Source organism: Bubalus bubalis, chromosome 15 (assembly GCF_019923935.1).
Source record: "Bubalus bubalis isolate 160015118507 breed Murrah chromosome 15, NDDB_SH_1, whole genome shotgun sequence".
NCBI lineage: Eukaryota > Metazoa > Chordata > Mammalia > Artiodactyla > Bovidae > Bubalus > Bubalus bubalis.
Window position 1 is genome coordinate 55,204,103 of NC_059171.1, and position 14,619 is coordinate 55,218,721.

General features: G+C 42.4%; 1 protein-coding gene across 1 annotated transcript in view; it reads right to left on the reverse strand.

The window, feature by feature from the left end:
• The window catches only part of CLVS1 (clavesin 1), a 167,152-nt gene that overhangs the window by 25,115 nt on the left and 127,418 nt on the right, over positions 1-14,619 (reverse strand). Inside the window, exons 4-5 of the mRNA XM_025265356.3 lie at positions 6,307-6,417; positions 1,709-1,944 (exon numbers count right to left, since the gene is read on the reverse strand). Coding sequence (XP_025121141.1) covers positions 1,709-1,944; positions 6,307-6,417 — 347 coding nt within the window. The remainder of the gene's footprint in view (positions 1-1,708; positions 1,945-6,306; positions 6,418-14,619) is intronic.

Genomic DNA, 14,619 nt, shown 5'->3' on the forward strand with positions numbered 1-14,619 from the left:
CTTTATTTTGGGGGGCTCCAAAATCATTGCAGATGGTGACTGCAGCCATGAAATTAAAAGATGCTTACTCCTTGGAAGAAAAGTTATGACCAACCTAGATAGCATGTTGAAAAGCAGAGACATTACTTTGCCAACAAAGGTCCGTCTAGTTAAGGCTATGGTTTTTCCATTGGTCATGTATGGATGTGTGAGTTGGACTGTGAAGAAAGCTGAGCACCAAAGAATTGATGCTTTTGAACTGTGGTGTTGGAGAAGACTCTTGAGAGTCCCTTGGACTGCAAGGAGATCCAACCAGTCCATTGTGAAGGAGATCAGCCCTGGGATTTCTTTGGAAGGAATGATGCTAAAGCTGAAACTCCAGTACTTTGGCCACCTCGTGTGAAGAGTTGACTCATTGGAAAAGACTATGATGCTGGGAGGGATTGGGGGCAGGACGAGAAGGGGACGACAGGATGAGATGGCTGGATGGCATCACTGACTGGATGGACGTGAGTCTGAATGAACTCCGGGAGTTGGTGATGGACAGGGAGGCCTGGCGTGCTGCGATTCATGGGGTCACAAAGAGTCGGACACGACTGAGCAACTGAACTGAACTGAACTGAATGTACAGAAAAGAGAATGGAAAGGCCCACCCCAGTCCAACCCCTCCTTTAGGGAGGCATAGAGATTGAGATTGGGGACTTGGGGTTGAAAAGGTAAAATAAGGCTTTACTGATTATAATAACAAAGTACTTGCGCATTATTTGTATATCCATTTAAAAAGCCCTCACTCATGGTCTTCTACTGACAGCATACACTGTACTTCCCCACCTGCAACCAGCCATCTGTAGCACTTCATTCCCACTCTCACCCCTGAACCTTTCACACCAATTTGCCACACCAGAATATCCCACCCCTCCACAGCCTCCACACCTCTGTCTGTCTTATCTTTCCCCCTCTGTAAGCCTGGACTGCTGATTCTCATCCTTCAGAGCCCAGCTCAGCTGTCACTCACAGTAGAAACAGGTTGCTAGAAGTCTTACTTGGCAGATTTTCCCAAGGCCCTGTTCTCTGTTTTTTTTTTCTATGTCTTTATTCATTTTCATACTCCCAGTGCCCAATCAGTGCCTGTGGCCAAGTAAATGCTCAATAAGTGGTTCCAAATGCATCGATGATAGCAACATTTTCTAGCAAGTTGCTTTTTCCTCCAATGTGTCTCAAAGGTCCCACATTCATTCTGTGTGAATTAACAGACTCCCTTGAGACCAGAACTGTAATCATGACATGACTGAGGGCCAAGCCTTCTACTGCTTCTTTCATACAATGGGGATGACAGTATTTCTGAGCTAGCCAATCTGCATTTACTTTCAATTTTGGTGAAATCAGCTGAGAATGTATTGCAATTTATTTTATTCAAGTTCTGTGCCTATAAAGGTCTTCAATTACTTAACTCACAATGCATGCGTGCTCAATCGTGTCTGACTCTTTGCGACCCCATGGACTGTAGCCCGCCAGGCTCCTCTGTCCATGGGATTTTCCAGGCAAAACACTGGGGTGGGTTGACATTCCCTTCTCCTGGGGTTCTTCCTGACCCAAGGATCGAAACTGAGTCTCCTGCACTGCAGGCAGATTCTTTACCATCTGAGCTACCAGGGTTACCCGAAATAGCCCCCATATCAAAAATGCCTCTTGAGCTCTAACTGGAAGGCTCTGCTAACCCAGACCTTACCTCTTCATTGGCTTGGGTGAGCACTCTCTCTCCAGATTGGAGGATGTGTGTTTCACATGCATTGCATTATAGGAAGTGTGAGTGTAGTCATTTTCGTCGCTGTAGTCAGGACCGAGCAACGTCCGGGCCCACGTTCCCATGTCATAAGGAGGAAGGGTGCCTCCAAATTCAGATGGCAAAAATTCAGGGTGTATTAGCTGGTGGAGACTGTTTAAGTTGTTTCCATGCAGGAAAATCTGGAAAGAAAAAATAATAAGCAAGAAAAAATATCCAAAACATATAATCGAGCATTTAATCTAATACACAGTCTAGTAGTGACAAAGTAGATGTGTTGTTGGTGATCACAAAGTTTAAAGAGGCATTCAATTTTGTGTCTGTGGCTTACTCTTCATAAAATGTTAATTTATTGCTCAGAAAAGGGTCTGGATTAATAGTCCTTAAAAATGAAGTTCATGAATAAATTGGGTATTTTTTGGCCATGGTCCAAATTTACACATATAGTCATCTCTTAATTATCCCTGCAGATGAAAAGAGTAGGAATGTAGACCCTCCAAACCCCTGATCATGCTTCACGCACACCACATTGCACTGTTCTTTTCCTTAAGCTTCCTCTAGACCCTCCTCAATGTTCTCCATCCTTCCCAGGCCTACATCTAGTGGCAAAGGCTTCCTCAATCTGCCCCAGTGACACCTGCCCACTTGACTCTCCCCGATTCTCCCAATTAACTGTTCATAGTGAGATGACTTCTAAGTTTTTCTGATTTGTTCATTGATGTCTTTCTCCCCCATAGGAGAGGGCTCCTCTGTTGGCTCAATCATGAAGAATCTGCTTGCCAATGCAGGAAACACCGGTTCCATTCCTGGGTCTGGAAGATCTCCTGGAGAAGGAAATGGCAACTCACTCCAGTAGTCTTGCTGGGATGATCCCATGGATAGAGGAGCCTGGTGGGCTACAGTCTATAGGATGGCAAAAGAGCTGGACACGACTAAGCAACTCAACAATGAAACAACCCCCATAGGAAGAGCAGGATGCTCAGGAAAGGGACCTTATTTTTTTTTTTTTAACCCTTTTACTACTCTCCTAGCTCCCAGGGTGGTGTGGGCACAAGGAAAAATCTCAGTCACTTCTTAAGCAATGGAATTGGAAACTGTGACCTGGGAATTTATTGTGAGATATTTTTGCAACAGTTTTCTATTTCTGTCTGGATTTGCCAATACCCTCAACAAACAAGTTTGCATCTTTGAAGCATATAATGGATGGTGATGTAATTAGTCATAGGGGAGAAAACACCCCCAAATAACATTTTCAAACAAATCCATAAAGTGGATAAGCCACAAGTCGATAATTACCATTGCCTGTAATTTAGGAATTGACTCCTGAAAGTTTATTCAAAGTGCATCTGTATAATAACATCGATTCCCACACTTCTTCATGTTGCAGGCTCAATGCGCATTAACTGTTCCCGAGTACAGGGTCATCAATTATACATACACATGCGCACACTTAACCATGAAGAAATGTATGAATAAATGTAATTTTTAAAATACTTACATATAGTATAATAATATATCACGTAAGTGTTACATTACACTGTTACTACAGGCATCCCTTGTCTATTGTGCTTTGCGGCATTTAACAGATATTACACTTTTTGTAAGCCAAAAGTTTGTGGCAACCTTATATCAAGCAAGTCTATTGGTGCCCTATTTCTAAAGTGTTAGCAAACCTTGTGTCTCTATGTCACATTTTGATAATTCTCTTAATATTTCAAACTCATTCATTATTATTATATTAGTCATGGTGATCTGTGATCAGTGATCTTTGATATAACTATTATAATTTTTGTTGTTGTTTTGTATTTTTAATTAAAGTATGAACATTTTTTAGACATACTATTGCACACTTAATAGACTACAGTATAGTGTAAATGTAACTTTTTTATACACTGGGAAACAGAAAAAAAAACATACATGTGATTTGCTTTTTCATGATGCTTGCTTTTTTGCTGTGGTCTGGAACCTAACTCACAACATGTCTGAAGGGTGTATATTATTAGTATAATGTACTATATAAGTATATAATAAATATTTGCTTTTTATAAAATAAAATTTAGGCTACACTCTGTAGCATATGAGACCTTAGTTCCTTGATCAGGGATCAAACCTGCGGCCCCTATATTGGAAGGCAGAGCCTTACTCTCTACCTTGCCCTGTTGTACTGAATTTTAACTTGTGATGTAATGTCATTATTTACTATGGTTTTTCCAGTGGTCATGTATGGATGTGAGAGTTGGACTGTGAAGAAGGCTGAGCGCCGAAGAATTGATGCTTTTGAACTGTGGTGTTGGAGAAGACTCTTGAGAGTCCCTTGGACCGAAAGGAGATCCAACCAGTCCATTGTGAAGGAGATCCAACCAGTCCATTGTGAAGGAGATCAGCCCTGGGATTTCTTTGGAAGGAATGATGCTAAAGCTGAAACTCCAGTACTTTGGCCACCTCACGTGAAGAGTTGACTCATTGGAAAAGACTCTGATGCTGGGAGGGATTGAGGGCAGGAGGTGAAGGGGACGACAGAGGATGAGATGGCTGGATGGCATCACTGACTCAATGGACGTGAGTCTGAGTGAACTGCGGGAGTTGGTGATGGACAGGGAGGCCTGGTGTGCTACGATTCATGGGGTCACAAAGAGTCGGACATGACTGAGCGACTGAACCGAACAGAACCAAACTGAAAGAGGAATGAGACAAGAAGCTAAGCACTAAAATTCTTCACAAGAATACTGTAGTACTTCAGGAAACAATGTACATTTTCTGACACTGGATGGTTGGGTATGACTGAATTTTAAAAAGAATATTTTTTAAAGAAATTCACATATTCTGGCTTTTGCAGAATGTCTCAGTAGAGGAATTATAGTATTTGAAACGTGGAAAAGCTATAGCTAAACACTGGTCCTAGTAGCCACATACCCACCCAAAACTTCCAGTTCTCAGAGGAAACTGGCCCTCTCTCTGGGGGTCGTGTGAGGTGGAGGAACTCAGCAGGTAGGAAGCGGAATCCCCATTTGTCAGATTCTGTTCTGCACCCAGAGAACCAGGAAGCCTCTTCCTTCAGTGGCAGAGCACACATGCTGGTTGCCTTGTGGGAGGAAATGCCATGGCTCCTTCCTGAGTAGAAGATGAGGCCAGTGGGAAGCATGACACCATGTTGGGAACCGTATAAGGCACTTCTCGGCTCTTATCACCATCCTGAGCCCCAGACAGATCTCAGAATGTCCTAGAATGCCTCTGCCTCCTGAGGCTGGCCAATTCTAGTCCCGGGTTCCACACTCATTTGCAGACAGGAGAATTACCCTGCATCCTATACCCTATGGCAATGTTTCCTAATGATCTGGAAACAGCTGAGCTTTAGGAGTTGGGAACCCTGCAGAGTGTGTTTATGTGGCAGAGATCCCCCACGTTATCATTCCCCTCTAGTACTCTGAGCTCTTCCCAGCATGGAGTTCCTGGGACATAGAGGCTTATATCCGAGCTAAGCTGCTTTAGTTGTGTCTGAATCTTTGCAACCCTTTGGACCGTAGCCTGCCAGGTTCCTTTGTCCATGGGATTCTCCACTCAAGAATACTGGAGTGAGTTGCCATGCCCTCTCCCAGGGGATCATCCTAACCCAGGGATTGAACCCATGTCTCTTGCATCGCCTGCATTGGCAGACAGATTCTTTATCATTAGCGCCACCTGGGAAGCCCAGCGGCCTATATAAGGTGCTGTAAGACTGACTGTTGTTCCCTTAAGAGGTGGTGCCCCGAGCTAGGTGATAGCTGAAATCAGAACACTTATAAGAAAAGAGAGCTAAATAGGAAAGAGAAATGAGTGTTTCGGAGTCTCTCCTACAAGAATGACTTTATACTGTGTGTCTCATAAAATTACCCCAATCACTCTGTGATGCGAGTGTTAGTTTTTCCATTTTATAAATGAGGAAACAGAGATTCAGAGAGGTTAAAGAATGCTGGGTTTCTCAGCTAATCAGAATGCCAGGGGGGAAAAAATCTGCTGGAGGATGCTGGCTTCCCAAATGTCATCAGCTGATGCAATCAAGATTTTAAAAGCCTTTTTCCTGTGAGCATTATTATTTCTAAAGAAGAATGCATTCCCGGCCTCAAGGGTGATGGAGCTGGCGGCTATGACCCAAGAGTCATGGGGGAAAAGGCAAACCATCAACATTCTTCATAGAGATAACACATTCTCAGGACAAAATGTAAGTTCTTAAAATATCCGGTGAACAGGAAGCTGTTTGACCTGGCATCTCCGACAAGCATTTACTGTAAAAGGGGCGTCTGGCATTTGCATGCCTTCAACACTTCCTTTGGTTTGTCACCGGGACTCTAAACTAACCCAGTGCCACTAAATTATTGATTAAATCCAGGCCATTTGCAAAACTCCAGCTGAGGCTCAAAAGCTCAGGGACTGCAGAAAAGCAAAAAAAAAAAAAAAACAAAAAACAAAAACAACCATAGTGAAAAATAAACACAGAGGGAGACTGAGTGGAGGGGCTCTGCAGTTATCCCTCTGAACCTCTCCTTGTTGGGTTTTGCTTTCATTACCCGTTTCCTTGTCTTGTCTTTAAGGAATGGCTTGATGAGCGTGTACAGGGCATGAATGTACCAGGGCTGGTTGACAAAATGGACTCCTCCAAAGCGGGCAGGAAAGCTGTCCTGGGTGGAAAGAGAGAAACACACAGTGATCAGCACGCATCACAGGTTAGCAGGGGGCCTAGCAGGACTGCCTCCTGGAGGGCCTGCTGCTTCTCAGGAATTGAAATATCAGCGAATGGTGGAAGAGAGAGGAAACACACCTACCTCCCGTTTGTTAAGGTTCCCTCTGTTCCGTCGTGTCTCTGTTCCCCTGCAACTCCACAACTGTCATGCATCAGGCCTGTCACTTCTGAGTCACAATCATGTGACCACTGACACTGCACTGGGACATTTGCACTGGATAGTGAAGGGGCTGGGATTCTCCGTGGCATCAGAGAACCCAGGCTTCAGTTCTCACGAGCCCTGCAGGATGGCTCTGTTTACCCTCATTCTCTGCTTTCCAGCTCCAGCCCTCCCTGGTGAGGGATCATGACCATAACTAAACCTTCTGGGTGATGGAGGCTGTGTAGGAAGCAGGTGGAAAAGGATTTCAAAGGCTGTTCAGAGTTGGGGCTCCCTGAAGTCCTTCAAAGTCTGACAGTGTTCAATATTTGTGGCTTCTTTTTCACCGATTTCAGAACTAGCTCCTTATTTCATCCCGGGACCCACCCTCCCACAGTAGGTTCCAGGGACAGACACAGGCTCACTGATGGGCTAGCAGACTCCTCTAACTGAGGTCCTCTTTTTTTGCAGATGAACACGTGAAGGGTGTATATTATTAGTATAATGTACTATATAAGTATATAATAAATATTTGCTTTTTATAAAATAAATTTAGTTTTTTTAATATAGGAAATATAAATACTTTTTTAAATGTTTCTAATTTCAGAATCCAGCTCAGGGCATAAGCTTAGAAACTGAGAAGCTGCTCTGGGTGCTAATTAGACCCACAGAACAAAGGACCTTGACCATGAACCCTGAGCTAGTCCCACAGCACCAGGTTCTGTGCTCCTGAGGCAGGGCTTCTGAAGATTGCATTCATTGTGGTTAATGGAATTAAAAAAGAAGGAACATGTAACGTGATTCGATTTGCCAAGCATTATGGCTATCAATTTTACGGCAACAAACATCTTTGTAGAATGTTAGCAAGACAGAGTGAAAGCAGAAGAAGTCTCCTATCTGAGCTAACAGTTCAGGCCGCTGGCTGCTCCTTGCAGTGTATGAAATGCCCTGTGTGGATCTTTTTTAGTAACAAGGAAAGAGAGTTATTAACTTTTTTCAGAACCCTTTGAGTCTATAGGCTCCCTGGGCATTTTCTACACTGAGACCTAGATTCCAATGTAAGTACATGGAACTGTGCTTAAAGGTTGACCTTTAAAAAAACTTAACAATAATTTTGCCTCTATCTAGACAAACAATAATTTTGCTTCTATTTCTAGACATTTTATGGGCTTCCCAGGTGACACAAGTGGTAAAGGACCCACCTGCCAATGCAGGAGACACAAGAAACATGGGTTTGATCCCTGGGTCAGGAAGATCCCCTGGAGGAGGTCACGGCAACACACTCCAGTATTCTTGCCTGGAGAATCCCAAGGACAGAGGAGGCTGGCTGCAGTCCATTGGGTCGCAAAGATTTAGACATGACTGAAGCTACTTAGCTCGCATATAAGCCTCCAGAGTTGGACACGACTGAAGTGACTTAGCACACACTCAGACATTTTACAGAGTCCAAAGTAGTATTTTGAAGCTTAAACTAGGCAATTTCAATTAAAGGTCTTCGTTCTGCGGGTCTTTGTGTATTTTTTGCTTCTTTTATTCTATCTTTTGAAAACTTAATGAAACCACCAAGTAAGGGTGGAAAGACTGTTTATACCCATTTGTACATTTGTCAAGAGTTCACACTATTTCAAGTGCAAATTCAGAAAGGTAGAAGTTCTTAATAAGATTTTCTTTTCTCTTTTAGGTGCAGCTTGGGATCTAAAAATTCACTGGTTTCTTAAAAAGAAAGACCTTTCCCAGAAGTTTTTTCTTTGCAATGAGTGCTAAGCCATAGCCTCAGTCTTTTGGGGCCTCTTGAGCTTGTTAATTCAGAACTAAAAATAACTGTAATTCATTGTCTTACATGCTATATGTGGGTTCTGGGGCTGTAGAAGAAGAATGAAAGCAAAGGGTTTATCTGTAAGCCAGGGTTTTAGAATCTTTTCCAGTTGTGAAAGGAAGCAGAATCCTATGGTCCTTGCCCCCACCCACCAGGTCCTCTGCCTGCCTTTTGTTTGTGGAAAACTTCAGTAAAAAAATACGTTTAATCAGAGAACTGAGAAATGCGGAAACAAAGGAAAACAGTGCAAGGAGACTAAATAATAATAATATGGTCGTTAAACATAGTCAAGGACCTTTAGTTCTTTCTCCAGGGCTGTAGATAATATTCTGAGCCACATCCTGTGAGCTGTCTTGTAGATACTCAAACATCAGGTGGAGAAGTTAACTACATGATGACCAGACTGTACCCAGGACATGAGCTGCCACCATTCCGAGAACTGGCCACAAAGAAATGGAACAAATGGACCCTGGAACTGAAGATTAACTCTACCTAAAACAACCAAGATGATGCTGGTCAGACCACCCATGACCAATTTGAAGATGACTGTCAGAGCTCACTGCTATTTCTGCATGTAGCCCCCCTCCTTCTGTTGATAAAAGCTCTTGCCTCACTGGGTGCCACTGGTGGGAGTGGGAGGAGTAGGCTTTTGGACAAATGTCTGTCACCCTCCTCTCCAGTTGTCAGCATCTGAAATAAAGCAAACTTTCCTTTCTACCAACCTGGCCTGTTTATTGGCTTTTGAGCAGTGAGCAGCCAAACTACATACATTCTTTCGGTAAGAATACGGCCAGTAAGAAGGTTTTTATTTCTCCTGAGAATCTATTTATTAAATTTCTAGTTTGATAAAATGGAAGAAAACCCCTGTAAATAATACTGCAGAGGCACTAGGTAAAATCTCAAAGAAAATATTAACCTTTAAAAAAAATCTAGAGAGTCTTAATTTTAGTTTACGGAAACTCAGTTCTCAAAGACAGCAACACTGTCTTCAGAAGAGACTGAAAGATAAAACAGAGCTGAGACCTGCCAGTTGTCTGTGGATTCATCCTGGTTTTGAGTCTACTATCTTAAAGGTGTAGGATTTTATTGGCTTCTCATTCAGGTTGGCAAAGAAATATGTACAGTAATGCATGTAAAATCCTATGCTTTGATTTTGAGATTTTGACACAGGCTCATTTTTCTTCAGGTCCCTTCTATAAAATTCAAATGAAGGCCCTTCTGTACAATAAGTGTGCTCAGTCACTCAGTCGTGTCTGACTCTTTGCGACCCCATGGACTGTCACCCACCAGGCTCCTCTGTTCGTGGGATTGTCCAGGCAAGAATGCTGGAGTGGGTTGCCATTTCCTCCTCCAGGGGAATCTTCCCGACTCAGAGATCAAACCTATTTCTCTTGTGTCTCCTGCATTGGCAGGAGTTCTTTACCTGGAGTGGGTTCTTTGCCACTAGGGCCACCTGGAAAGCCCATTTGTGTAATAAGGTCAATGTGCAAATGTCCCTAGTATCCTTGAATGAGCCTGACTGCATTATTCGTAATGGGGTGAGTGTGTGTGTGTGTGTGTATTATGCAAAGGGAAAGGTGAGGGAAGAAAAAAATTAACAAACACAGCCATCTTTTATGCAATGCCCATCATTCTTGCTCATTTTGCCTAATCTCACCAGCAAACCACAGATAAAGGAGAAATAGTCTGTCCCACAAATGTCTCCCAGGACCCCAGGGGGTCCACTATCCTCACAGAGGTGCATTTCTTAGGGGCTGGAGCAGACATGTCTCAAGACAGTAAACTTTGATACTATGACCGTATAACATTTTGTTTTTTGAGTTCTTGGCAACTAAACTCTATGCTCCAGAAACATACTCCAGGTTCAAGAAAATGGCGTCAGCCATTAGATTCTTGGGGGAAAAGGAGCAGTTTTGGTCCCTTGTTGTTAGGGAACTCATGATTTGTGAATTTTAAAATTTGTTTTGCAGGTGTGCTTGTCGTCATCCACATAGCACGATTTCCTCTATCTCTGGTTATGCATTTTAAGTATCTTGTAACACCATGAGATTTCTGGTCTCAAACACTTCTCAATCTATGCCTATGTGTTAGGATAACCCAACTGGCACAATAACAACAAAAGAAAATGGCATTAATTTTTGTGCATTTATCATAAAAATATAAAATTTCAAATTATAAATATATTCAAATCATAAAACTTATCTTTCCCTTGGTTTATTTTAAATTAATTTATTTCCTTATTACAAAAAATTTACCCATTCTAGAAAAGTATGAAATAGATTTTTTAAAAAGCATTATTGGAAAAATTAGAAAATACAAAAAGAAAGAAGAAACGAAGAAACACCTACCATCCCACTGCAAAAGTCATACTGTTACTGTTTTCTAACATTCAGGACAGCCTATGTTATGTTTTAGTAACACACATCCCTTGCTCTTTATCACTGAAAACTGTGAAGATGTATTTCTCCCTCACAGGAAATGTCCTTGCTGGGTCGGCAGGAGCTGGCTTGATTTGCTCAGCCCAGGACGCAGCCTCCCTGTGTGCACTGCTCATCACACTGCGGGAAACCACGTGGGGATCACACCTTTGCTCTTAAGGCTGGTGGCCAGAAGTGATATGCTTCAGCTGTCACAGGCCAAAAACGTGCCTGCGTCCTAGGGAATCAATAAGTAGAATTCTACCTCTGGCTGGTAAAGACCACAAGCATTGATGAACAGCACTAATGATTACCCAAGCTCTCCTTTCCCTCCCTTCAGTTCCTTCATCATTTATTTATTTATTACTTATTTGGCTGCACTGGGTCTCAGCGGCAGCATGTGGGATCTTCAATCTTCATCTACATGCAGAATCTTTAGTTGCGACAAGTGACATCAAGTTCCCTGACCAGGGATCAAACTCAAGCCCCCTGAATTGGGAGTGTGAAGTCTTAGCCCCTGGACCACCAGGGACGTTCCCTTCTTTCTTTCTAAATGGATAATATTTTTTTCACTTCAGCTCAGTTCAGTCACTCAGTCGTGTCTGACTCTTTGTGACCCCATGAATTGCAGCACGCCAGGCCTCCCTGTCCATCACCAACTCCTGGAGTTCACACAAACTCATGTCCACCAAGTTGGTGATGCCATCCAGTCATCTCATCCTCTGTCGTCCCCTTCTCCTCCTGCCCCCAATCCCTTCCAGCATCAGAGTCGTTTCCAATGAGATAACTCTTCACATCAGGTGGCCAAAGTAATATTTTTTTACATTGGACTTATTGATGGCCTACTTGATGCTTGTGAAATAATATCAGATAATCAGTATCAAATAATAAAAATTAGAGTTTACAAAATAGAGGGGAAAACAGAAAATTGCCTTTCTCTAATGATTGATTTAGTATCTTTAATTTTTCACTCAAAATCAGTTTAGACCTTGCACCTCTTCAATTTAGCACATACATATGATTGTATGCCTACAGGACAAACACTGGATTATATTCCTTAAAGCACTTGGCAGAAATTGTCATTGTCATGGCTTTCTAGGATTTTGACTCCTTTTCCCACTTTCTCTGGCTAAGCTCTAGTTACACCCTAAGTTGCTGAGGTCAGGTTTTCGTTCCTTGGTGTCCTTTTTTAATATTTACAGCCATGCCTCTCTAATATTTTACTTCAGAATTGTAGTGACACAAGAGGTAGCTTGGCATGCTAACATCACTATAATCAATCCTTCCTCTAGCCTTCAAGTCACACAAATACATGTTCACACTGGACAAAGTAGCAAGAATTTCTTTCAAACCAGTCCCCAAGGCATTCTAACTCCACATTCAAAGAGTGCTACCTCAAAATCCCTCTTAAATGGAACACTGATTCAATGAATGATGTGAAAATCTGAGGTCAGGATTCCCTCTTTGCTTTTTGAAAACTCAGAGAAGGCTAGTCTCATCCATCTACCTTATTTCCCTTTATCAGATAAATAGCATCACCTCTGAGTGTTATTAAAATAAGTATCTGATACCAGACAGAGTAGAAAGTAGAGTAACACTGACTTGAAGGAAGCAGGTGCCAGTGACCAAGAAAGTGATGGGGTAATAAGAAATAGGTTTGAACATGTAGGAAAAAAAGTTTTTAAGAATTTGGGAAAGTTAGTTGAGTGGGATAAATTCAACTAGGAAAGAGGAGACAGAGGAGGGTCTACTGTACATTCTATTGTGGATTAAGTATTAGAGATGGGTTTGTTTTTATTGTGGAAAATAAGAGGGTGAATCAGAGTCACAGCAACATGGGCGAGGCATGACTCTTTCAATGAAGTGCTAGGTATGTGGGCCAAGGGAAGATAAGGTAAGTAAGTGTTAGTCACTGAGTCGTGTCTGACTCTTTGTGACGCTATTGACTGTAGCCTGCCAGGCTCCTTTCTCCATGGAATTCTCCAAGCAAGATTACTGGAGTGGGTTGCCGTGCCCTTCTCCAGGGGATCTTCCTGATCCAGAATGAGGGCCAGGGGAATGACCAGTGAACTCAGGACTGAGGTTAACTAAAGAATCAAGGTCAACTCCCTGGAAGGAATTCCCAGGGAGACAATAACTGATAATGCCCTGTTTGATGGATTAAAGGGTAACAAGAGAGATCCTTGTGGTGATGAAAATGTTCTATCACTGGACTGTGTCCTTGTCAGTATACTGGTTGCTCTATAGCTCTGTAGTTCTGCAAGATGTTGCCAGTGGGGAAAACTAAATAAAGGTTATATGGGATGTCTCTGTATTATCTCTTAGAACTGCATGCAGGTCTACAATTACTTCAAAACAAAAATTTAAAATGTGATTACTGTGAATATTTCAAACTCCCCCAAATAGTAGTCGCCATTTTCTTAAGCATAGTGGAAACATTGCTAAGGCTGATCTTTTCTGCCTTATGTGAAATGTTAAACAAAAAATGTGAGAGTTGGACCATAAAGAAGGAGGAGTGCTGAAGAACTGATGCTTTTGAATTGTGGTGTTGGAGAAGGCTCTTGAGAGTCCCTTGAATTGATCAGACCAGTCAATCCTAAAGGAAATCTCAACCTTGACTATTCATTGGAAGGACTGATGCTGAAGCTGAAGCTCCAATACTGTGGTCTCTGATGAGAAGAATAGACTCATCAGGTCTTGAAAAGACCCTGATGCTGGGAAAGATTGAAGGGAAAAGGAGAAGGAGGATGAGATGGTTAGACAGCATCACTGACTCAATGGACACGAGTGAGCAAATTCCAGGAAAGAGTGAAGGACAGAGGAGCCTGGCACACCACAGTTGATGGGGTTGCAAAGAATCAGACACGACTGAGCAACTGAGAAAGAACAATACAGAAGCACATTCTGAGAGGCTCTTTTTAATTTTCTTTGGGAATCTTGGACAGCATTAAGTGATTCTTGCAATCCATTAGAAATACCCTTCATGTTTAAATGGGCACTTTATTTTCACACTGGCACTCTTTAAGCATCACTCAGATGCCTTTTCTCGTGTTTGATCAGGATTGAGGAGCAACATCGTAGAGGCAAACTGTTTCCTCTCTATTTCTTTGACGTTCAGATACAGATGTTACAGGTGGTAGTTGGCCAAGTTTCCTGCTTGATAATGAAGTATTTGCTCCTGTGACTGGCTAAAATTTGAAATGCCTGCAGGCTAACATACTTTCAACAGGGTTTAAGACATATGTGACCTCAACATCACGGTGCCCCGAGAGGCTTGGGGAGCTCTGCTCACTCTGTCTGCCCTCTCTCCCATCCTCCTCCTTCTACTGCTCTTACATGGAAATTGGAATAGGACCACTCAAATTCACAAATACCCTCCCAACATCTATTAAAATTCCTCTGAAACCCAAAGGCAAAGAAGAAAAGAGAGATGATGAGCATGTTAGCTGTCTTTTAGAGTGTCTGCCTCTTCCCCTTTGGTAGCTCTGAGCATCTCCTTTCATTCATAAAACTGCACGTATGTGGGTCTGCAAGCACCACAAAGAAACGAGCGTGTAGTTAGGATTTATCTCTTCAGTGCGTGCATGTCCTACTAATGATGCCCATTTCCCACATCAAAGCAGACAGATAAAAACATTTTGAGCAGCATAAATGGGCTTCACTGATGCAAGAGAGCCTTCTAAAAATGCTATATTTCATGGTGATGGGTTTCTATTACACCACGTGGTACTCATTAGTGTGAAAGTCACATATACACCTATTTGCAAG